Raw genomic sequence first — 25,073 nt, forward strand, 5'->3', positions numbered from 1 at the left:
GTAGTAACCGCTCCTGAAGTGAGAGAGAGAGACAGAGAGTTGGGATCTCACCACTCAGCAAAGCTTGAACCAGTCGAGGTTCCCAGGTGTTGTGGGAGCTTGCAGACAGGCAGAGCTCTGAGCACGACCCGTGGAGGGATTCCAGGCAGAAAAGGAGTGGAACTGGTGCAGCTTTGGATCCAAGCACCAGGACAGAAACTTGAGCTTACGTAGGAGTTTTTGTAGAGAACTAACAATAGCTCAAGGGAGAACAAGTTTGTTTATGGGTGAACAATGGCTCATATGGTGGATAATAGGAACTGATCACTCCTGGCTCTGGGTAGCAGTACATTCAGTGTTTTGGATACCAATAGAGGAGTCATTACTAGAATTGGTCTGATAAATGCTGAGCTGGGTGTGTGTAGATGTGGGTTGATTAGCATTTGGAGCAGGGATCCCACATCATGCAGTGCTCCCCTGCTTCTCTGGTCCCAGAATTCAGTGCGGTCTTCTCCTTGGAATCTCTGTTCTCCATCCTGAATGCTAATGAAGGTGCATGCCCATCCTATTTCCCATTTAAATGAGTTGTCATCTGGTTCCATCTCGGATGCAAATGAGACCAGGGGAGTTGCTTCACTCTTATCACCCTTGTCTGGAGGGCTTTAGGAGTGTCTCTCACTGCATCTTCCTTGTCTTTTGTAAGTTCTTCCTCTAATCAGTGCTTCTTCAGGCAGAGGTGGGGAGGGGGAGACTTCTTTGTGACTTAGACAAGCTGCGTCCTGTGCCAGGGTTCCCCAAGAACACAGAGCTGAGAGGTAACAGACACCTGTCAGATTGGGCCCCTTGGTGGACTTAGGTATTACTCCACCTAGCTTCTGGATTCACATGGGGTGTTGGCAGCACCTAGGTACTTAAGTGCTTAGAAGTATCTCTGAAGGATGTTCAGAAGACAGAACTGCAGATGCTTAGGAAACTTTCAGGTCAAAATAGAAGGAATGTAATGAATTCAGGCAACTTCAGGGTTAGACAAAACACTCAGTGGGGGAGTTTTAATCAAAGTTTGGACATAAGTGCCTACAGTCTGCCTAGGCAGCTTTTTTGGATCTGCCCTTTGGATCTGCTCATGTAAACCAGGTTTGAGGTTTATTTACACCTGCAGAATGGATCAAAGTATGTCTAATATACTAGAGAACTCAGTATATAGCTAAAAAAAACCTGTTCAATCCTATAGATGTGACTGGAAAAAAGGTGAGAGGGAAGTGGATTTGTGAGTCATCAGCCTAGTCATAACAGCTGAATCTGTGCAAACAGAAGGGGTCATGCAGGGATAAGATGCAGAGGAAGGGAATGAGGCCAAGGACAGCTTTGTTGGAATCTGACAGACAAGGAGGAAAGGTTTGGGGAGTAGCTGCCAAAAGAGATGCTGAAAGAGCAGTTGGAGGAGTAGGCTATAATAATCTCCTCTCACTGGAAAGATCACTAACAGGAAACACAATCACCTGCTTAGTGGAGAGCAAGTGTTATTTCTTCACAGAATTCATGAGAAATAGGCTTTGTTAGTAAGAAGGAAAAGCAGGATGGCACCTTAGGTTGCGTCCTGACGAGTGTGGCCATGCAGTATGCGTGCTGCAAACATGTTCTGTTGTTCTCCGTGCTGCAAGGGAGCAGCACAGAGGGGGTTTTTGCCCCCTGCATATCCAGGGGGCAAAAAAAAAAACATGAAAAAATGGAGTGGTGCACAGTGTGCTCCGCCCAAAGCCAGAGCCTGGTCAGCCAGAGCTGTACTCTGCTGCCGGGCAGGCTCGGTGTGACAGGATCACCACTGCCGCCACCCTGGGAGGCCCCCAGGACCCTAGGTAAGGGTACTGGGATCAGACGAAGTGCTGGCCCCATCCTCCCCTAGCATCTGGGGGTACCAGCCTCTCCTACTCCACCTGAGGTAAGTTGCTGAGCACCGAAGCCCGTGTGTCCAGGCATTCCCCAGGGACAGCTAGTGGCAGCACAAGGTGCACCACTGCTAGTTGTCCCCAAGAAACCAAACATTCACACAGGTCTGGACATGGCCTTAGAGACTATCTAGTTCAATGGGGCATAAACTTTGGTAGGTGGCAGCCTACTTCAAATGCTAAGAATGCTAGGCAGAAAGCCTAGGAGATTGTGAGAACTGGTAATATGAGAAGTGGCCTGTGAGAATAGGAGATAGTTTGGCCAGGGAACCTAAGTCCTGAACAAAACCATATTTAAAATGTATTAGTTCAGATCATATGAGAAGTGTTTTCTCTGTATTTGGGAATTATTACTAAACAAGCTCTACAGGTTCTGTCTAGAAAAACTAGAAAACCAGGGTCAGCCATTTGATAGGATGGATTGGTTTGGTATAATCCCCTCTGGCTACCATTTTGGAGAGACAGTCCCTATAGCTAAGAAACAAAAATAACAGCATGGGAACATGTTGCCTAAATATAGCTTGTTGAAACTCATACTTTACAGTTAATGGGATATGTTGACATTTTCAAATTTGTTTTCATTCTGACTTGGAACAAAAATAGTTTTTGAGACTCTAAAAATAATTTTAGGAAAGCTACTTTTCAGAATTTTGAAAAATTGTTTTTGAAATACCAGAATTCCAGTTTTAGTGTTATTTTATTTTTGTCTTTATATTATTTCATGACACGTCAATAGTAATAATAAATATTCTGCACTACTACTGAAGGGATGGAATCTTCATATTATGATTTACAGCTAATGACATCCTATAACATGACATAATATAACAGTTAAAATATTCTAGTCATTTTATTTTACCTTTTAATTGTTAAGGGCAGCTACAGCATAGTGCTGATTGAAACATTGTATTTTCATTTTTATATCAAAGAATGTCTCCCATTTGTGTTGTAATGAAACAGTTTGACATTTTGCATCAAAGTGCCAAACTGTTTCCTTACAACACAAATGAGAGATGCTTTGAACTTGAAAAGATAAGATGTTTTCTGTGAAACTTTATCCGTTTTGTGAATATGCTTCAATCTTTAATTACATGATCACAAAATATTTTTCTTAACCAGTCCCATTTTCTCTTCCCTTTTCCCCAAAGTTCCAGTCTCACCAGACTATTAGATCCAACCTACTCTATTCCCACCCCCTAGTCAGGTTTTTGTCCCCTCTGCATTGGAATCAGACTTCCTCCTCCATACTGTGTAAATGCCAAGGGGGAACAGGGGTGTTACCAAGAGCTAAACAAAGAAAAGCTTCCTGCTCACAATTCTGAAACAGCTAGAAGCAGTAATTACAAAGAAAATTAAGCTTTACTCTTATAGCTCTGGGCTGGAACATGGGGTCATTATGTGGGGATGGCACATGCACAGTGAATTCAGCACTAGAAACTATATATAAGGGTAAGGTAAATACCCAGTTACTCTATATAGGTGGCATATGCTTAGTCCTGTCACATACAAGGACAGTGTAGGAATGGCGTATGCTCAGTTGTTCTATGGGGACCAGCACATGTGCAGTAGGGGGGGCATGGGGGACCCATACCCTCCCTGAAACTGATCCTCGCTGGCCGGGGAGTGGGGCGTGCCGGCCGGTGTCCCCCCTGAGAAGCACCAATGGCACTTCCAGTTTTGCCAGCAGCAGTTCCAGGAGTCACCAGTAGCCTATGTAGTCTTGTCTGCATTGGATGCTCTGAAAAGCTGGTGCATACTCGGGAAAGATGGAATCTTCAGAGATTTTTGCTGCTTTAAAAATTTCCTTTACTGAGCATGTGTGGCTCACTATTTTTCAAAGACTTATATTTAGGCTAAATTTGAATGGATTTTTATAGAGATGGCAAAAGGCTTATTCCTGTTTACAAAGTCCACCCCCATACTACATTTCAAGTTCCCTTAACAATATAATGGCATCAGAGCTGTTAAGAAGAAAGACTGATTTAATTTTTTAATATGGATAAAACTTATTTTTGGAAATAGACAAACCATTTTAACTATTTATAATTTCACTGCATACAATAGGGAGTGTCAGGCAACCTTAATAATAGGCAATGTTATAAATCCTACCTATAATAATTAGCACTGGTAAGAAACAAAAGAATAATTCTAAACAGGATACAATGAATGCCATGCATGCATTTGCTACATTTTGCGGGGACTGGTTTGTGCTTTATCTATACCCTTGTAACCAAGTGTTGAAGTGTAATACCTATCAGAAGCTTGCTTATTTAACTAGATGGGCATCCTTTGAACATTCTGGTCTACATGTAGAATATGTAAAATAATTAACAACATTCTAATAGATTTCAATGATGCAGGATTAAACCCATACAGTTTTTTAAGAAGAACTGAAATTAACCAGTATTGCAGCATAAAATGTTATTTAATAATTAGTATAGATAATAAAAAATGTATTTGTTCTAATCCAGAAATGCTCATTTTTGCGAAGAAGCTAAGGTAAAAAAAATTTCAGGTATGAGTCATAGGCCTTTTGACTGGTAAAGATCATTAGGGTTGGGGGTGTAGCTCTCTATGTTGAGGAAAGCTATGCATCTCTGCATGCCAACACTGGCACCCACGGTGGACTTGAGACCCTCTGGGTCAAAATCCGTGGGGAACACGGTGCAGGGGATACTATGGTGGGAGTCTACTACAGACCCCCTACCCAGGGTCAAGACCTTGACCAGGAGTTTGCCAGGGAATTGGCTGAGTCCATGTGCTCCCAGTGTATGGTTGTCATGGGAGACTTTAACTACCCAGACATCTCGTGGGAGGAGTGCTCAGCCAAATCCGAGTGGTTGCAAAGCTTTCTCTTGTGCATGGATGACCTCTGTCTGACGCAGGAAGCCTATGGGTCGATGAGAGGTAAAGCGCTGCTCGACCTGGTACTAGCAACCAGAGACGACCTAATCAGCAACCTAATGATTGAAGAGAAGCTGGGTGACAGTGACCACGAGCTGATCACCTTCACCATCTGCCATAAATCTGGCAGGTCAGTCAGTAATACAGAAGTCCTCACCTTCAGGAAAGCTGACTTTGACAAGCTCAGGAGGCTTGTCAGGGAGGCCCTAAAGGGCCACAACCCAAAGGGGAGGGGAGTTCAGGATGAGTGGTTGCTCAAGGGAGCAATCCTGGATGTGCAAGCAAAATCTATCCTGTCTCAGAGGAAAGGCAGCAAAAGAGCACAGCAGTCCCCTTGGCTCTCCAGGGAACTAGCGGACCTCCTGCATCTTAAAAGGAAGACCTACAAAGGATGGAGGATTGGATCCACCTCCAAGGAGGAATACGCTGCTCTGGTCCGGACCTGCAGAGAGTAAACCAGAAAAGCCAAAGCTGCAACAGAACTCCAGCTAGCTACAAATATTAAGGATAATAAAAAGTTCTTTTTTAAATATGTGGGGAGCTGGAAGAAAAGCAAGGGCAACATTGGGCCCCTGCTAAACGAGATGGGACAACTGACAACCAATGCCCAGGAAAATGCAAACTTGCTAAATGGGTACTTTGCATCAGTTTTGCACCAGTCCCATGGGACGCCCCTGCCCACTGTGGGACAGGGAGGCCCGGGTAAGGGAGATTCCTTACCATCCATCAAAGCTGACCTCATGAAGGAACACCTTGACAGGCTGGATACCTTCAAGTCAGCCAGCCCCAAGGGTACTCAAACAGCTGGCAAGCATCATAGTTCAGCCCCTGGCACGGATCTTTGAGAACTCCTGGTGCTCTGGTGAAGTGGCCAATGATTGGAAGAAGGCCAATGTGAAGCCTTTCTTAAGAAAAGGGAGGAAAGTGGATCCGGCAAACTACAGACCTGTCAGCCTGACCTCTATCCTGGGGAAGGACTTGGAAAAGATTATCAGACAGGCCATCCTATACAGGCTAGCTGACAGCAATATCCTGGGGGATACCCAGCACGGGTTTGTTATGGGTAGTTCTGACTTGACTAATCTCATTTCCTTTTATGACCAGGTGACCTATCACCTGGACAAGGGAGAAGAGATTGATGTCATATAAAAGCCTTCGATCTGTTATCCCACGATCACCTCTTAGCAAAACTGGCTAACTGTGGCCTCGACCTCACCATGATCTGCTGGCTGGGGAACTGGCTCCGCGGCAGGACCCAGAGGGTGGTGGTTGATGGAAGTCAATCGTCATGGTGCCCTGTGACCAGTGGGGTCCCTCAAGACTCTGTCCTAGAGCCTTTACTTTTTAACGTCTTCATCAGTGATGCAGACATTGGTAACAGAAGCGGGCTAGCCAAGTTCACTGATGACACCAAACTCTGGGGTAAAGTATCCACACCTGAGGACAGGAGGGCGATCCAGGCAGATTTTGACAGGCTCAGGAAATCAGCGGATGAGAATCTGATGGTGTTTAACACCAAAAAATGCAAGGTTCTCCACCTTAGGAGGAAAAAACTGCAGCATGCTTATAGGATTGGCAGTGCTACGTTGGTTACCACTACAGATTAAAGGGACTTGGGGGTCATAATTGACCACAAGATGAACATGAGCCTTCAATGTGATGCTGCAGCTAGTAAAGTGAGCAAAATGCTGGCTTGCATCCATAGATGCTTCTCAAGCAAATCCCGGGACGTCATTCTCCCCTTGTACTTGGCCTTGGTGAGGCCGCCTCTGGAGTACTGTGTCCTGTTTTGGGCTCCACAATTGAAAAAAGATGTGGAGAAGCTTGAGAGAGTCCAGAGGAGAGCCACGCACATGATCAGAGGTCAGGATAACAAACCTTATGATGAGAGGCTGAGAGCCATGGGACTCTTCAACCTGGAAAAGTGCCACCTATAAGTTTATTAGGGATATTCACCAGGATCTGGGGGAATGTCTCTTTACCAGAGCACTCCAAGAGATGACAAGGTCGAATGGTCACAAACTCCTCCATGACCATTTCAGGCTGGACATAAGGAAGAACTTCTTTACTGTCCAAGTCCCCAGGGTTTGGAATAGACTACCACTGGAGGTGGTTCAAGCACCCACTTTGAACACCTTCAAGAGACACTTGGATGTTTATCTTGCTGGGATCCTATGATCCCTGCTGACTTCCTGCCCCTGGGCAGGGGGCTGGTCTCGATGATCCTCCAGGGTCCCTTCCAGCCTGAATGTCTATGAAATTTATTAAATTAAACTTATACATTTCATTAGAACTTCCAGAAAAATTGTAAATTGTCATTTCAAGGATGTTCAGTCAATTGGACCAAGTTTTATCAAATGAAAAAGAAAAATCCTCAGGGGTACTTTATATCAAAATAGTAGGTGCACCCAGTGGCTATAACTTTATATATTAGTTAGAGTGTACTTAAATTGATCTTATATAATCCCAAAATGAAGCAAACCACACCATTTTTTACTGAAATGAGAAATTTTATTTAAATTTGGCTTTAAATTAACATCTTACAAAAATTACATGTTTAAAACCTGTAAACAATGTCTTTTAAAATAAACTTATTTTAAAATGGAGTATAACTACTGCATGTTAAAGCCTAAACTTACTTTAATTTTTTAAAAATTTATAACATGTTTGATGTGGAAGTTTTAAATAAAGTTAAAGCACTGTCCTGGTGGAAGCCAATGAATGAGGATCTAAAAATTTTGCTGAACTCCTAAATCAGCTTTTGACATCAGCAGCCTCTTCTGCAGATACATTTCAATTGAATTCCAATTTCCATCCAAACACATTTTAACATAAATCATAAGTAAAAATATAATCATTATCTAGTACAAAGTATATATCACTCACCATTTTCTAAAGTAATAAGTAGGGATTCTGGTTTAAAAATTGCAAATTCTCTGATTTAAGCCCCTCCCCATTACTTCTCTGATTAAAAATCCCCAAATCTATGTTTTTTCCATGACTAAAATGAAACACACTATATATGTATAGGTATCAGTTGAACACAATATTTTATTGATGTATTTACAATTTTAAAACAATTTGGAAACCTACCAGTGCCTCAGTCACTATAATAAAATAAATTCTAAATACCTATTTGGTGTCTGATTTTGGATTCTTTATCATGGAAAATCACACCTCCCCCTGCCAACTTTGCTCACCAGGACATGGGTCCAGCTGAAGCTGTTCCTCCCCCTCCATTGTTTTGTGTATTGAGCAACACTGATATGCTGGTGCCCTGCCCATGCCATTGCACCTCACTCCACACCCACAGCTCCCCTCTCACTGCTGGTGCCCCTCACTCCCCAACCAAAGTCCCCTGCCCCCCACCCCAGCTGCCAGGGCTATGGGGCCAGAGACTTGGGTCCACAGCCCCCTCCCCCTGCAGCTGCATCCATACCCTGGCTGTTGCCCACAGGAAGCAGTGGCTGCTGTGGCAGAGCGGGGCATGGAGCCTGGCTCCCCCCACCCCATGGGCGACACGGTCAGAGTGGAGCCTGCCAGTGGGGTGGGTATGGGCTGCCTACTGTGGGTTTGGGACTCTCCACCCTGCTGCCCTCCCACCAGGGCCTCTTTAAGCCCAGTGGGCAGGCGCTGGCATGGCAGGACAGAGTGGGTTTGGGCAAGAAGGCTTGTTACCACCGCTGGGAGCTCCATGCTGCTGTGGCAAGGTGCCCCCTGCTCACCCAACAACAGTGAGGGGCACAACTCCATGCTGCTACCCCTGCTTCTGCCAGGCAGGCAGAGGGCACTTCACCATGGCAGCACTGGGTTTGTGGCAGTGGCATCAAGCTGCTCTGCCTTGCAGCACCAGGTCTTGCCCACTGGGCTGTAGAGGCCCAAGGTGGAGGGCAGAAGGGTGGGGAGCATGAGCCTACAGGGGGCAGCCCACACCTGCTCCTGCGCCATGCACAAACCTGGGGGGCATGTGACCCCCATGCTCCTCCTGGGAGTGCACACAACAGTGGGAAGCCAGCCCCCCCACCCTGCCCCCCAGATGAGCCACCCAGGTCCTGCAGCCATGCATTCTAGCCCTGGGCCCCAAACCCCATGCACTGCCCAGGCTGGGCAGCAGCCCCAGCCCCAGCCCCAGCCCTGCCTAAGTTCCTCCTTCCCTCACTATGGGGGCCTCAATTCCCCCTGCCTCCGACTTACCTGATGGAGGCTGCTCTCATGCTGCCTAGCAGCCATGTGCACGTGTACATGCACACATGCACATGGTGCCACCTGCTGATCACTCTCTTCTCATTCCCCCCAGCCATGAACAGTGCATGCCTCCGGCAGCTGAGGGGGGCACAGCTGCACTAGCAGCAGCAGGAGCACAGTGGTGTTAAGCGTGGAGCTCCCGCAGATGCCACCAGCACTGTTCGGCGAGTGGGAGGGTGAACACTGACCAGGGGTCGGCATCCACCCGCAGGCACTGCCAGCAGTGTCAGCAGTAATGATCACAGACAACTGGCGGGGTGGTGAGCAGCGACCGGCCACAGGCACTGCTGACAGTGATTGCAGCACCTTTTTGCAGGGGGTGCACCGCCACATTCAGGGGGTGCACATGCACTCATGTGCACCCCCTACATGTCACCCCTGCCCGCAGTTCCTTGCAGGCTGGAACTCTGCTAGCCTGCAAGGGGAAACCCACTGCTTCATGCACTTTTCTCCTTTAAAGAAGAAAATCTAGGTTTTTTTCCTTAAAAGGTAAATGGAAAACCCAGATCCCTGGTAATAAGAAACATAAAAATTAAGAACCAGAACAAATGTAACATTAAACAACATAATTACTTAAATAAATATGTACAGATACAGTATGCCTTCATGGTTTCCAAAAAAGTACCAAATTAAGTGCAAAGTCTATATTTAGTTGTACACTAACAGATTTGAGTGGTTACCAACCAGTGAGAATCAATCTTTCTATAAAAAAAAGAACCAAAATATACATGCAAAACAAGATTAAAATTATGTATTTAAATCAAGAGTCCCTGCTTGCTGATTTAAGTCACAATTAAATTTGGTGATTTAAATCAATCCAGCCTATTTAAGGAGGCCCAGTTGTCAGAAAATGATAGTCATCCACCATCTGAAAAATCAAGCCTCATTAATGTATCTGTAAGTTGTTTATCACAATCTCTAGTTAGTTTTGAAAATCTTATCTAGAAAGCATGCCTAGAAACTTGCCTAGAAAGCTCTAACAGTATCAAAATGAAGGAAAATATTATAAGACTACAACACTGATGTCAATAGCATGTCCCATTCAATATTTAAAAGAATTTCCGGAATAAATTTTATCTTGAACAATCATAAAACCCCAAAAGCTGATTCCCAGTATCATATTATACCAACTGAACATTTCTCTTTTTAATATCACATTTCTTTGATAACAATTCAGGGAATTCATCCTACAAATCTGATAAATAAAGTTTTTAGTGCCAACATAATTATTTTCATAGATATTTTATTGGGACTATATGATTTGAAAATGTTGTGAGTTACAGTTACATGTGTAAAAGAAATCATGTCTGCGTAGAAACACTGTGAACCTCATTTTCCATTTCCTAGCATCAGTATAAACCAGGAGTAACTCCCCTAAAGGCAGTAGTTGCACAGGTTATAATACAAAATATTATTATATGACCTGAGAGGTAAATCACCCTAAGAAATCCTTGCCTCTCACACAATTAGTTACTTTGGTTTTCAATTAATTATGCAACTCTGTACTTATGTTTAATATTTAATTTCCTGATAACATTTTGTGCTTGCCTGAAAGGAAAAATAAAGGCTTCAGATGCAGAAAATATGGAAATATATGTAATTTGCCATAAGAATGACTACTTCATCACTTTATTTTCTTGGGTATGCACTGGGAACCACCTATGCACAAAAAGTTTAATGAGATTAGCATCCTTGCAGGAGCTATAATTTAGAGATAAGTTATTTCAGATTGTTGCAGTCACAATAGATCATACTGTGTCCGAATCTATATGTAAGTTAACTCCCAGCTGCCTAGTAGGTAAACTCCCATCTGCCAAGCAGGAAGAAAACCAGGCTACCTGTTAGCACTCCAAGAGCACTTGTACACATGACAGGGGTTTAGGTCCCTAACTGAAATGGTGAGTTTTTAATTGCAATGATTACAAACCCACAGTTTCAATTTAGTGGCTTTCATCCCTGCTATGGCGAGGGACCCGATCCTTCGTCTTCTTTTCCATGAAGCCGGCCTGCCTCTCCCATGGCTGGGGGACAAGCTGCCAATGGGCTGAGCAGCCCCTGAGCTGTGGGGGCCCCAGTCCTTCCTTCCACAGTGGCAGCACCCCCTGGGGCCACCCAGGTAGGTTGCTAGCAGGCTGGGGGCTGCCCTTGCTCAGGCTCGGGGAGCAGCTGGATCAGGCTGTGTGCAGCCTCCAAGCTGGAGCAGCCCCTGCACTGCTAGCAGCCCACCTGGGTGGCCTTGGGGGAGCTGCCATTGTGGAGGGAAAGACCAGGCCCCACTGGCAGTTCGCCCCACCGGCAGTTCACCCCCCCAGCTATAGGCAGACTCTGCAAAAAAAAAAAAAAAAAAGAATCAGGCCCATTGCCGCCTTTTTTTTCCCGGTGGAGCTTGCCTGCATGAGCTGCTGGAGGGTCCTAGTCCTTCCCTCCATGGTGGTGGCACTCCCCAGGGTCACCAACGCAGACAGCTAGCGGACTGGAGGCTACGTCACCTCAGAGGCAGCACCCACTGGATCCAACTCTTCCCCAAGCCCACCAGGCCTTCCAGTGCTGCCTGCACTGTTTCTGCCACTTTCCTGAAACCTGGGACCAACCAGGACAGGGCTGGTTTGACCCTGGGGCAGAGCAGGGAAGTGGCAGGAGGGCGGATGGGTATGCTGGTGGCCAGAGAAGGTAGCAGGGACAGTGCATGGCATGTGGAAACCCTAGCAGGCTCAGGGAAGACTTGGATCTGGTGCCCCCAGAGGCGGGGGGGGGGGGGACATGGAGACTGCCCATAGATGTCAATGGAGGCAGCAAGCAGTGAGCTCCATAGGTGGCTGCGGCAGTGTCGGTGGTGGGAGGAGGTGGTGAGTGCCAACCAGCAGTTGGCGACTACCAGCAGATGCTGCCAGCAGCAGCAGCAGTGACCAGCAGCAATCAGTGGCCTCCTGCAGATGCCACTGGCAGTGTTGGCAGGAGGCGAGTGTGGCAAGCGGTGACCACCCACAGGCACTGCTGGCAGCATCAGCGATGCTTCTTTCAGGGGGTGCACCGTCAATCTCAGGGGGTGCATGTGCACCCACATGTACCCCCTACACGTCTCTAATTATCTGGTGGATGCTGCCTCTGAGCTGGGGCAGCCCCCAGCCTACCAGCAGCCCGCTCAGGTGGCCCGAGGGAGCGCCACCATCACAAAGGGAAGGACTAAGCTCCCCTGCAGGTCAGGGGCTTCTCAGTCCACTGGCAGTTCATCCCCCCCAGCTGTGGGAGAGATGAGCAGGCTCCACAAACAAATAAAAAAGGATCAAGCCCCTCACTGCTTCTGCCTTAAGCCCGCCTCTCCTGCGGCCAGCGGGGTGAGCTGTCAGATTAAAGGCTGCAACATTACAAGTATCTACATCCAAACTAAACTACATGGGAATGTGGTTTAGTTTGCAGCATAACAAACTGATCTATATTGCAAAAAAACCCTGTACGTTTAAAGTGTGATGCAATAAAACCACAAAAATGGGCAATTTTCATCATGTGTGCAAGCACCTCAAGGAGTTAACATTAAAACAAATTGACCAGCAATAGACAAATATATTCCATTGTAAAAACTAAAATCAGGGCTTAATTAAGGTCCGACCCAGGGGTGGATCCAGGGAGGTGTGGAGGATCTAGCTGCATCCCCTGTCAGTTATGCAGTGCATGTATAGTGAGCTCTCTGAGCTTACCAACTTATAAGTGCAGCTCTAGATGGAGCTGCTGCTTTAGTGCAGCTCTGGGACCCTAGGAGTGAATGTCCCCACCAATTTCCTCTGGTGGGCCACTGAAGTCAGCAGTGGGGAAAAGGGGATGGGAGCTGAGCAGTGGTGGGGCTGATAAGTCAGCAGGCTTAGAGACCTCACTGCACATGTGCTGCACAGCTGAAGGCAAGAGTGGTCACAGTTGAAGGAGGCTCCCCTCCTGGGTCTGCCCATGGCCAGAGCTAATACATACTGAAATCAATCCATAGCCGCCATTCACTTCACTGGACATTACACACCTATTATTTCAGATTTGTAAACTTAATATATGAACAGTTTCAATATGATTTCTTTTTCTTCGCATCAACTTATCCGGTGTTCATGAGATACAGAGGGAAGGCTCTAAGGTAAACATTGTGTAAAAAAGGTTGCCATGAAACATGAAGAGAGAATCCAAAAACCCTTCTGCATGAGTGATTAAATAGGAGGAGGGGTGAAATGATAGACAAAAGATGAAAGTATTCTGGTGATGACAGTTCAGTTAATGCACCATCAGTTTGGGGACTGATCTTTTTGCTGTGATTTTCATGCAATACAATTTAAAAGATGTAACATTTCCATTCAGAATACCTGAAACAATGTGAAAAAACAAAATGTTTAAACAATATTCCATAAGTAAATGCTCATATGTACTAAAATAAATGGTCTTGTGAGCCAGTATTTGATTTATATTTGAACTACAGATTTTGAAGTAGACTAAAAGGTCTGAAGCAATCAGATGTTTTGATAGGCTTGCAATTATTTATTCAAGCCCCAGTGCCTATTAGTCGCTGAAAGCTGATTCATGTTCTCACAGAACATAGATCCAATGCAAATCATTTCTCCAGTTAAACTTATATAACACTAGATTTTTAAATAGTGCTGTGAAGTACATTGTGAGTAAAGATTTTTATGAGTGTTGTTCAAATGTGAATCTCTTTCATGGTAATCTATATGTCCCAAATGCTAGCATATTGTTCCCGAACCCAAATGTTAAGAATCAATTCTTTGTGAAAATACTGCTTTACATCCTCAAATGCTCTGGCACATAGCTAAAACACTTACATGCAGTAATATTTGGATAATTTGCAAATGCTGCTTAATAAATTCATTTTTTTTATATTGGAGCATAAATCAAAATAAAGAAAATCAGCCTGCAAAATTATGAAAAGTCACTATGGTCCAAACACAGAAGGTATGAGCAATTACAGATACAGCAGAACAGACTTTTACTACAGCATCACCATGTTATATATAAATGTATTTTAGGATCTACTTTTCAGAGAATCATGCAAAATGGGGGTGGGGGCAGGAGGTAGCGGTTGTAATGATAGATGTGGATGTGTGGACAAGTTTGTGTGACTGTTGGAGTGGATAGGAGCTGATGATGATGGGTGTTGGGGGGGATGTGTTCATGTGACAGTAAATAGTAAGGATGAAGGGGGTGAATGTTGGAGAGGGTAAATAGCACATATGTGGATCTGTTGTAGTGGGCAGTGTGCAAACTTCAATCATTTGTTGAGGTATGTCTGTCTATATGCAGGTGCCTGAGTACTGAAGGTAAGCAGTTAGCCTGTGCACACATAGTGAAGTTGTGCTTGTGTGTGTCCATTTGTAGCAGATGATGAGGGCCATGGAGATGTGATGGGAAGCACACGGTGAGTAAGTAATGATGAAGAGGATTCATTGGAAGGGGTACATGCATGTACTGGAGTGAAGAGGTAGTCAGTATAATAGAATATAGTCAGTAGTCAGTATGAATATTCATAAGCTTTAGGGAGGATAAATTTTGAACTTGTATTTGTGTGAGAGTGGGTATGTGCTGAGGATTTGAATTGTGAGTATGCTGGAGTGAACAGATGCTGAAGATGTATGAATGGTGATGAATCTGGTGCTGGATAGATGGCAGTGTATATGTGTTGTGGTGGTATGAGTAAATTTGCGCAGTGGTAATCACAGTGTTTGTGCCATGTTAAAGTGTGTTGATGAGCAGAGGTAATCTATGTGCATGTGACAGGGAACAGTGATACAGCAATGTGGTGGTGATATGTGAGCATGTGTATATTTCATTAGGATGGATCGGAAGTCATGACATGATGCATGCACATGTGCACATGCATTTATATACTGTAGCAAGGGTATGTGATGGTGCTGTTTGATATATTCATTTTTTTATATTGGAACATAAATAAAAATAAGAAAGTAAACTGAACAGTCACCAGTAGTCAGAGAATATATGGTCCAAACCCAGATATCGTGTTCAATTACAGAGACATGAGACCAGACTTTTAATAGACTGTATGTTATACACACACAGTGTGGGGAGAGGCAAGTGTATGTATAGATGTGCAATGGTGGTACTTTGTCTTGGTCATGCGGTGGTTGTGTGTACTGCTGATGAGTCATGTGGCTAATGGAGACAGAATGGGTAGGTGGTGTGTATGTAGGGAAGGTAGCATTGGCTATGTTACGGTGTGTGTACACAGGCAAGATGTGTGGAAGTGGTAGGCAGTGTGTGTGTAGCTGGTACACAGAAGGGCAGTGTTTGAATGAAGAGGGCAGCATGAGCATTGATGGCACATCGTGGTAATAGGTTTAAAGAGGCAGAGTGTGTGTGCAGGTGGTAAGTGTAGGTGGAGAATGGTGTGTAGTGCTGGTGCTGTGTGTGTAAAAGCAGGCTGCATAGAGGTGGCAGTATGGATGCATAGTGGTCAGTAGCACTGGTGTTATGCGCACGTGTGTGTAGCGACAGTGTGTGGATGGAGGGCAGCACGGTGTATATAGAGACGGAGGCGAGTGTGGAGGTGACAGCAGGGGTCCGGGAGACTGTACGGGCAGGGGCAGGCTGTGTGTGCCCAAGCACGCGGTGCTGTGAGTGGAGAAGCTGCCCCCGTTCACCGTGTGGGGGGACGTGGTAGGACCGGTGCTGGTGCTGGTGCTGTGTGTGCGGGTGCGTGGTGCTGCCCCTCCGCGTGGTGCGGGTGGCGACGCGGTAGCAGGGTGCTGAGTGCTGTGTGTGCAGGGGCAGGCTGTGTGTGTGTGAGTGAGTGTGTGTACAAGTGCGTGGTGCTGTGTGCAGGGGCAGGCTGGGTGTGTATAAGTGTGCAGTTCAGTGCGTGCAGGGGCAGGCTGGGTGTGTACAGGTGTGTGGTGTGGTGTGCAAGGGGCGTGTCCAGGCGCCCGGTGCCGTGCGCAGGGGCGGGCCGTGCGTGTACAAGGGCACAGTGCTGTGCGCGGGGCGGGCTGTGCGCCTAAGTGCCTTGTGCGGCGTGCAGGGACAGGCGGCGTGTGTACAGGCGCGTGCTGCCGTGTGCAAGGGGTGTGCGGAGGTGCCGGGTGCTGCGCGCGGGGCGGGCTGTGCGGCCCGGGGCCGGGGCCGGACCCGCGGGGCCGGGCACGTGGCTGCGGGCAGGGAGGAGGCGGGAGGCGGCGCCCGAGCCCAGCGGGGAAGGAAGGACACCCCCCCCCGGCTATGTCGCCTCCTGTGCTTGCTTCTCCCTCCCCCTGTCGTCGCTGCTGACGCGCGGCTGCCTATTAATCATTCGCCAGGCGGAGAGCAGCAATTAATGCCGCTCGGAGCCGCGGCGGCAGCGGCCCGGGGCCTCCCTCCCCATGCCCGTGCCCGTGCCCGTGCCCGTGGCCGGCGCGGCGGGGCGAGCACGGGGCGCCGGGCGCCGTGAGCCGGGGGGCGGGGAGCGGAGGGGAGGGCCGGCGGGGGATGCTCCCCGATGGCACCTGCCCCTGGCTGGCGGGCGGCAGTAGCGGCGGGGCGCCGGCGGCGGGGGGCATGGACTCGGGCGGCAGGAACTCCTCGGGGGCGCCCAACAGCACGACGCTGAGCGAGGCGCAGGGCAGCGCCATCCTCATCTCCTTCATCTACTCCGTGGTGTGCCTGGTGGGGCTGTGCGGCAACTCCATGGTCATCTACGTGATCCTGCGCTACGCCAAGATGAAGACGGCCACCAACATCTACATCCTCAACCTGGCCATCGCGGACGAGCTGCTCATGCTGAGCGTGCCCTTCCTGGTCACCTCCACGCTGCTGCACCACTGGCCCTTCGGCTCGCTGCTCTGCCGCCTGGTGCTCAGCGTGGACGCCATCAACATGTTCACCAGCATCTACTGCCTGACGGTGCTCAGCGTGGACCGCTACATCGCCGTGGTGCACCCCATCAAGGCGGCCCGCTACCGCCGGCCCACCGTGGCCAAGATGGTGAACCTGGGCGTGTGGGTGCTGTCCATCCTCATCATCCTGCCCATCATCATCTTCTCCAACACGGCGGCCAACAGCGACGGCACGGTGGCCTGCAACATGCTGATGCCCGAGCCCACGCAGAAGTGGCTGGTGGTCTTCGTGGTCTACACCTTCCTCATGGGCTTCCTGCTGCCCGTGGTGGCCATCTGCCTCTGCTACATCCTCATCATCGCCAAGATGCGCATGGTGGCGCTCAAGGCCGGCTGGCAGCAGCGCAAGCGCTCGGAGCGCAAGATCACGCTCATGGTCATGATGGTGGTCATGGTCTTCGTCATCTGCTGGATGCCCTTCTACATCGTGCAGCTGGTCAACGTCTTCAACGTGGAGCAGGACGACGCCACCATCAGCCAGCTCTCCGTCATCCTGGGCTACGCCAACAGCTGCGCCAACCCCATCCTCTACGGCTTCCTCTCGGACAACTTCAAGCGCTCCTTCCAGCGCCTGCTCTGCCTCAGCTGGATGGACAACGCCGCCGAGGAGCCGGTCGACTACTACGCCACCGCCCTCAAGAGCCGGGCGTACAGCGTGGAGGACTTCCCGCCCGACCGCTTGGAGTCGGGCAGCGTGTACAGGAACGGCACCTGCACCTCGCGGATTACCACGCTCTGAGGGCGGGGCGGCGGGGCCCGACCGGGCCCCGCACTCGCCCGGGGCCTCCCTGCCTCCCGCTCGTCCCCTGCCCCTGCCCCTGCCCGAGCCTGCCGGGCCGGGCAGGGTCCCCTGTGCCGCCAGCGGGGGCCCGCTCACTGCCGAGGCAGCGCTTGCCCTGCACCCCAGCCCCTAAGAACTGCCACTGCCCCGGGCAGAGCATCCTGCCCGGCCTCCCCGCGGGCTGCTGAGAGGGAGAGTGACTCCAGGCCGAATGGCGGCAGGGCAGGGTCTGCAGGACACGGGCAAACTCCTCCGGTCCCGTTGCACGTGGGGCCGGGAGCGCCCGCTGTCGCCGCAGGAAGAGCCGAGCCGGGGGCAAGAGGAGAGCATGGCGAGCCGGGGTGCGGGGCGGGACGCGGAGTGGGGGAGTGGACGGTTTGCGCTGGAAAGCCCAGGGCTGCGAGGGGAAACGCGATTATTTCATTATCCCCGCGTGGCACAGCCGGCTGCTGATAACAGGGAGATAAACAGCCCCGTGACTCGCCGCGGGGGAGAGGGCGGGGGAATGAATGTTTGCCCTGGGAAATGTCTGAATGTGCTGGAACATATAATAAAGGTGTGCAAATACTAACGTTGAAAGGGAGCGCTGGAGTGTGCAGCGCTCGTCCCGCGCCCGCTCCATTCACCGAGACATAACATTGAAGGGAACCGAGCTGCGGCCGCGGCATCGCTTCAGCCCGCGCGGGACGCGGACGGCGGGGCTGGAGGGGCTCCGCGCCGGGCCTCCACCCCGGCGCCGGGCTGCACCTTCCTGTTGCACTGCGAACGACAAGGGGTTGTGGATCAGCGGTGTAACACATCTCACAGCTCCGGTGTATGTTTGATTTCCTAGGACTGTCCTTTTTAAGTGTGCGCTGAACATTTTTTTGTTGTTGTTGTTGCTGTTGGTTTGTTTTGCCCTATTTTTGTTACTGTATTGTGAAAACTTTCTCAGGTGATTTATTTATGCTGTATACTAAGTCTCAGTGGCTACTCACAGAGGTACGTTTCAAAAGGGTGATGTGCAAGAAGGCTTTTTCTCAGAGGAAAAAAAAAAGATTATAACCTTTGCTTTTTCCTCCTGGACCTTCCATTTACATTGTTTCTGCTCACAGACTTCTCTTTCCTTTTGTCTTTTCCTCCTTGTCCCCACAGACCTTTCAGGATCCAGATGGCTATTCTTACAGATAAATGGCGCTTTCTTACTGACAATAACCGTGGCCAAAACAAAGCCTAACATTCTTATTTGCCCTTTAAAATGATACCAGTGGAGGCTGAGGTGAAACAAGAATTTAGGCTTTTTTTCTGTTCTTGACTACATCAGCTAGCACCTAACTAATAAACACAGCAGGCCAGTAGCAATGGGCCCCTGTAACAGTGATAAATTGCTTCTCCACCATAATGCAAAATAATAATGTTACTAATTACAACTAATGGAGAAAAAGGAAGAAAACCTACTCATGTCTATTGCTAGAATTTTTAATAAGTCCAAGCAGAGTTAATAGTAGGATTAATTTACTAAGGCATCTAGTTTTGTGGGGGCTTGCTAAGGTTCCAGGTTGCACCGTGTCATGAATTTTTCTTAGGAGTAAAAAACATCAGGCCATTTTGAAGATTGTTCCTGTCAAAAAAAGCAGAAATTAAATGAATGTATAAATAATATCGAAACAGGGTCCTGATCCAATGCCTATTGAAACTATAGAAAGACATCTATTGACTTCAATGGCTGTGGGTCAGGTCCTTTTGGTTTAAAAATAATTGCTAATGTGGAAACTGTTACATCCGTATTAAATCATTTTGTGAAAAGCTTTACAGCTTGTATTATTTCCTTCCTTTTATTTTTCAGTGGACTGCTCATTTAAAAAGAACCTAAGGGATAAATCTCTTACAATATTTATTAACATTTCACTGAAAACAAGCTTTAAATTGGTTTTAAAAGAGATGAAAATTATGCTGTAGTATTTTTACATTTTTAGAGTTTAATTTCAAATCTTGATCTTTGTTTCCTTAAAAAAGATTTTAATCTAGTGCTCTTACACTGTCATTTTACCCAGAAATACTGTAATGCAGCATTAGCTTAATAAACAGATATATTGTAATCTGCAACCCACTTTTTACTGTTTCCATGCAAGAACTAACTGAATATTATATACCTATAAAAGAGTATCAAGAAAAAAGTTAATTACATAATACTCAACTTTGGTAAGATATGAAGTAAAGGTTTGGTTTGGTTTTTCTTTGTCTCCCTACAAAAATAAGGCAACTTGTAGTGCCATTGTATATAATTATATGCTAAGCTTGCAGACAGACGCACTGTGATTTCAGCTCTCCCAAATTAAATAAAATCAAACTGTACTAACACTGGGACAGGAGACCACCCATGGTGTGGCAGCAGAGGGTGCTATCAACTCAGCAGATGGCACTCTTTCCTCTTTATTGGGTACAAAGTAACTCAGCACCAGCTGGCATGGCAGTGGAGTTACCAGTCGGTGCGCTCTGGATAAAGTACTCTTCCTTTCTTATTCTAAATGCGTATTTGCTATTTTTCAGCTCTAATGTCTCTGCACTGTGGTGGTAGGTAAAGTGATCAAAAGCTGTGTATCCCTGTAAGCTTGCTGTGAAATGAAAGGCCAGGCCTTCTACAGTCTAAATAACTGAGTAAAATACCTAAGGGGGAAAAGTGACTTCAGGATCTGGTGTGAAATGTATAAGAAAACACAAAGCATTATTTCCAATGCTTGGCAAATTTCAAATAAAATTTGTTAACATTTCATATAAAAATGATTCAAGGATTCAGGTAATTATTGCCTTCAATAGGCACTTAAGAAAAAAACACTTTATCTTCAAAAGGCATAAACACTGTTTATAATTTAGTATGTGACTGAATTTTTTTAAATGTAGTAACATCTCATGAGTTTCATCCAAATTGTGCAAATGTGTGTGTTGACTTAGAATCTGAATATTTTTGATTAACTGCACATTTAATTACTGACACTGGTTTGGTTAAGTCCCACACACATATATGTGATAGTTTTTAATAGTGTGAAGTCAGTAAGTGGCCTGGGTTTTCATTTCTCATAAATCCACATACAGGGGGAGCACAAATTTTCTTAGCATGTTGCAGACACCACAACATTGCCCTGCTTAAAGGTCCTGCAAAGGAGGACCAGGGAGAGAACATTTTTCCTCCTCTGGATGTGCTACAGGTGTATAGCTATAAACCATATAATCTGTGAACGTGTATCTGGTAATCTTTGGGGCAACTACAGCCTGAAGCTGTCTGCCTGGAGACAGAGTTGGTGAAGAGACATAAGGCAATTAGGTGGGTAGCCTGGCCTCTGTTAGAGCACCTGGGCTTTCCATAACCTGGGGAATCTGACAAAATCTGGAGTATTTGTACATGTGTGACTCCCACATTCCTGAGGGAGCTATATGCAAGGTATCACCTGAGATGCAAGGTCTTTATATACATTTTGGTCCACAAAGCCTATCAGGTGGTTTTTTCCACAAAAGGGAAAAGAAACTAGAGTTCTCCTGGGTCACTTGTTTGAATATGACACATCAATTTCTGAAATATCACTTTAAAACTTACACAGATATAATAAGTTTTAAAATAATATTTTAAAATGTGAAAGTAATTGTAAATATTAGTAATAATATAAACATTTTCCTTTTTAATTTACAACTATGACAACCAGACTAAACATACACACTTATTAGCTTCAAATCTTGACCAGTTTACCAAAAATCATTGGCCTGCTGCTAAGACAGGCAAGGAAGACTGATCTCTCAATGCTACTTCCCAATATAACAATGTACAGCTTACAGAACACCTTAAAATTCATCAACCCTCTCCCCTTCCCAAATGGAACAAAGAATCAGCTCTTTTCCTAGGATAATCACTTTTTTCAGTTTCTGTGACCCACAGCTCTTGGAAGGCTTACCTGCCTCCAGGGTGTTGTATCTGAGCCATGTGATTCATGAATCCCTAGGGAAGAAAATATTTCCATAGCAGTATGTATTAAATGCTACTACCTTCTCCAGCACAGAATCTTACTGGGCCACTAAGACCACGCTTAAACCACAAGAGGAAAGAATAATTCAACAATTACATTTCTTCAAACAAAATGCTTCCGAGTATTATGTGTTGTGGGCAGGAGCAGTGGAATAGAATAGGAGACAAAGGAAGCATATCAAAGGATTTCATATGACACTGACTTATAAACCTAACAAAATGTTCAGAATAAAATTGTGGTTTCACAAGAAAATTTGTTTCTTCCCCATGCCAAAAATCTAAAATCACTTTTGGAAGAGAAGTCACTAGCCATCAGTGCTGACTGAATAAAAGCATGAAGATATAGCTGTGCTCTTTGCATCAAACCTGAAAATTTAAAAATCTTACCACAAAACAGAATTGAGTACATTACTTATTGTATGGTCTGTTTTTGTGCTGGTCCTGCGATAAAGTCAAGTTTAGATTAGTTTCAGTGTGCTGGTAGCCTCAGCTGTGCTTTTTAAAATGTTGCTTATATTGTACTTAATATCTGAATTACACTTTACAGTCCCTCTGTGAGCCAAGGAAGTTCCTAATCAGGCGGGTATTAATTCCATTTGTACAATAGACAACAGTCTTGAGCTAGTGTTTGGTTTTATATTGGAAGAGTTATTTGACGATCCTAATTTTTAAGAGGTTCTGAGCATCATCTGTTTCAGCTGATCTTAAAGGGCACTGTAAGTGTTCAGCACTTTCAAAAATCATGCCCATTGCACAGACTATTCATTCCTTCCTTCAAACTGAGAATAAGACACACATCTCCCTTTGAGGTAAAGAGTGATATTGAAGGCCTGGCCTTGGAAATGAAGGAACTCTTTTTGGCAAATGTGGTTATTTAATGTATATATATCTTGGTTAGAAAGCATTGTAATGAAAAAAAACAAGGTACTAGTTGTTAGGGTGCCAACTAAGGCTCAAAGGAGCTTTAGCTGTGTGAAGTTTGCAAAATTAAATTCCTTTGTAAATTCTATTGTATTATATAATCAAAGAGAGACCAGACATGGTTAAAAAGAGCAGTCAGACAGCACTGATCTTTTGAGCAGAAAATCAATAGCCCTCTTAATCACTTTATTTTCCTAGCACCCTAGCAGATTTATTTTATATATGACTTGGCCACAGATAGAATAGGAAAAAAAATCATGAAGCTAAAGCACAAAATATAATAAAATGGCTCTTTAGAGAGCTTCTGATCTCTGTATGAAAAAAAACAACTGAACTAAAGCAACATTCTATTTTAAACTAGTACTATTATACCTTACTAGCCAATTGCCGGTCAGGAATAACAGGGGTGGGTGGGCAGGGACAGAGCACCACCACCCATCACCCCGTGCTGCTGCCACCTCCCAGGAGCGGTGGGGGAGGGGGGAGCTTGCCCCGCCATCCCCATGGGCCAGCACTCCATGCTGCCTCCAGGGGGCTGGGCTGAGCGGAGAGGGGAGGAGGCCAACGTGCTCCAACCCCTCTGTCCCTACCATCATAGTAGTGCTCCGCCATGCTGCCTCCTGTCCGGAATGCTCTTGGAGCACTCTGATTGGTTGTTTCACTCAACATTGTGATTGGCTGCTGAGACAACCAATCAGCGTGTGAATAAAGCGTTGTACAGACTGACAGACTAAGGCTTTTATTATATTAGAATGTTCTGTAGTTTTTGTTATTCAATTTATGGTCTTTTTATGAGAAACTACATATTCACTACCTAAGGACCTGTGGCAATAGTCTAAGCTAATGTAAACCTTTTATTTCTGTGGAGCTACCACAATTTACACCATGGTGCCTCCTGAATCTGGGGGGCACACGCAGAAGCCACTGATGGTGGCAGCCCTGTCAGGGGGGCACCGGCCCTACTGATAGCATCAGTGTCGGCCGTCAGGGGCAGCACGTGCACCTTTGTGCACCCTGTACCAGTCACCTATGATTTACACCAGCTAAGGATCCTGTCCATGTTAGATGTCCCAAAATCTTACCATCTAAACTGATAGCAAGACAGGATGAAGGAAGCAGCTAGACGAGGCCAGGAGATGGGGGGAGGAATATTGGAATGGAGATATCTGGGTGGACAGTACATATTATGTTGATTCTTAGCTATTTTTTCTTTATCTTCTATCGTAATAGTTTCAATATATTTAACTGGTTAAGAGCAATGAATTAGAAGATCACCATGAGGGAGAAATGGAGTTTTGTAAGAAGGGTATTTGAAGTGTGAAAGAGAAGTTATATAAGATCAGGGAAATGTTCCAGGTTTATTCCAAGCACAGAAGGCACAGAAAGACTATACAAAAAAAGGGGGACATGGAAGGCAGTAGAACTGGCTGAATGCTGAATCTCAACTGAAGAGCAGCAGGGATCTAGTATCATATACAAGTAAGGACAGAGCACTGCAGAACCTTGAAACAAGAGGAATTTGAAATTAAAGAGGCAAGGGATGCTTGTAAAGCGACAAAAATCCATATAATAGATTGAGAGGCATGGCTTTAATCTGAAAACAGACTTTAATAACGTCATCCTTCTAATCATTTTGTATAAGATTCAGACAGATACCCAAACTCCTTTCACTTTAGATAGAGAAGGTAGTATTCAGCTTTCAGTTACACCAGTGTATCTCAACTGAAGACAACTTTGAGATTAGTGAAACTCAACCCTGAGTACAGTTAGAAAAAAAATCATAATAAATATTTATGGAAACATAGGGTTTCTCTTTCCCAGTTTTGCCATATGATTTCAAAGATGGAGGTTTATCTCTGTAATAAAATATTGTTTTTAAATCTATTTTTAAATGTGCAAAGCATCTGGATATTTTTGTTAAGAATGTCTTTCCTGTGGCAGGAGATCTGTAATTTATATGATGTTTGGCAAGCCAATAGACAACTTCTGTAGTTGCTTGGAGGATGTCAGAGATACTACTGGCAAAGGATCATTGGTGTCTTTCATAGACTGGCATTCCGTACTTCTATTCTTGATATACCACAGTTGATAGAGATGGCTGTAGCTGCCCTACAGTTCAGCGCAGACCAAACATTGCAGGATAGATCATTGCTAGGCAATTTTTCTTCAGGGAACAGGGGGAAGGGGAGGCAGTGACCTCACAGTTGTCCTATGATGTTCTTCAATGTGCCACAGGATAACACAGATCATACAGTGCCCTTTGAGAATGCACACTCAATACCAGAATGGTTTTCAGAATTCCAGCTGAGATTTTCTGGGTTCCAGAAGTCCTGTTTCAACTGTACAATAGAGGGAGTCATGGTGCAAGTGTACATGTGATATGGTTGTGCATCTCTTTGAATTTTAAGTGGCTCAACTTGGGACAGGGTAGG

At 46.1% G+C, this 25,073-nt stretch overlaps 1 protein-coding gene across 1 annotated transcript; it reads left to right on the forward strand.

Moving 5' to 3' along the window:
• Positions 1-15,442: 15,442 nt before the first annotated feature.
• On the forward strand, positions 15,443-20,435 carry SSTR1 (somatostatin receptor 1). Its single transcript, XM_090033641.1, has one exon. It carries the CDS (start codon positions 16,539-16,541, stop codon positions 17,682-17,684), a length of 1,146 nt encoding a protein of 381 aa, XP_089889767.1. The 5' UTR covers positions 15,443-16,538; the 3' UTR covers positions 17,685-20,435.
• Positions 20,436-25,073: the final 4,638 nt, after the last annotated feature.

Source organism: Crocodylus siamensis, chromosome 2 (assembly GCF_052110815.1).
Source record: "Crocodylus siamensis isolate JL-2025a chromosome 2, ASM5211081v1, whole genome shotgun sequence".
In the NCBI taxonomy this organism is placed as follows: Eukaryota; Metazoa; Chordata; order Crocodylia; family Crocodylidae; genus Crocodylus; species Crocodylus siamensis.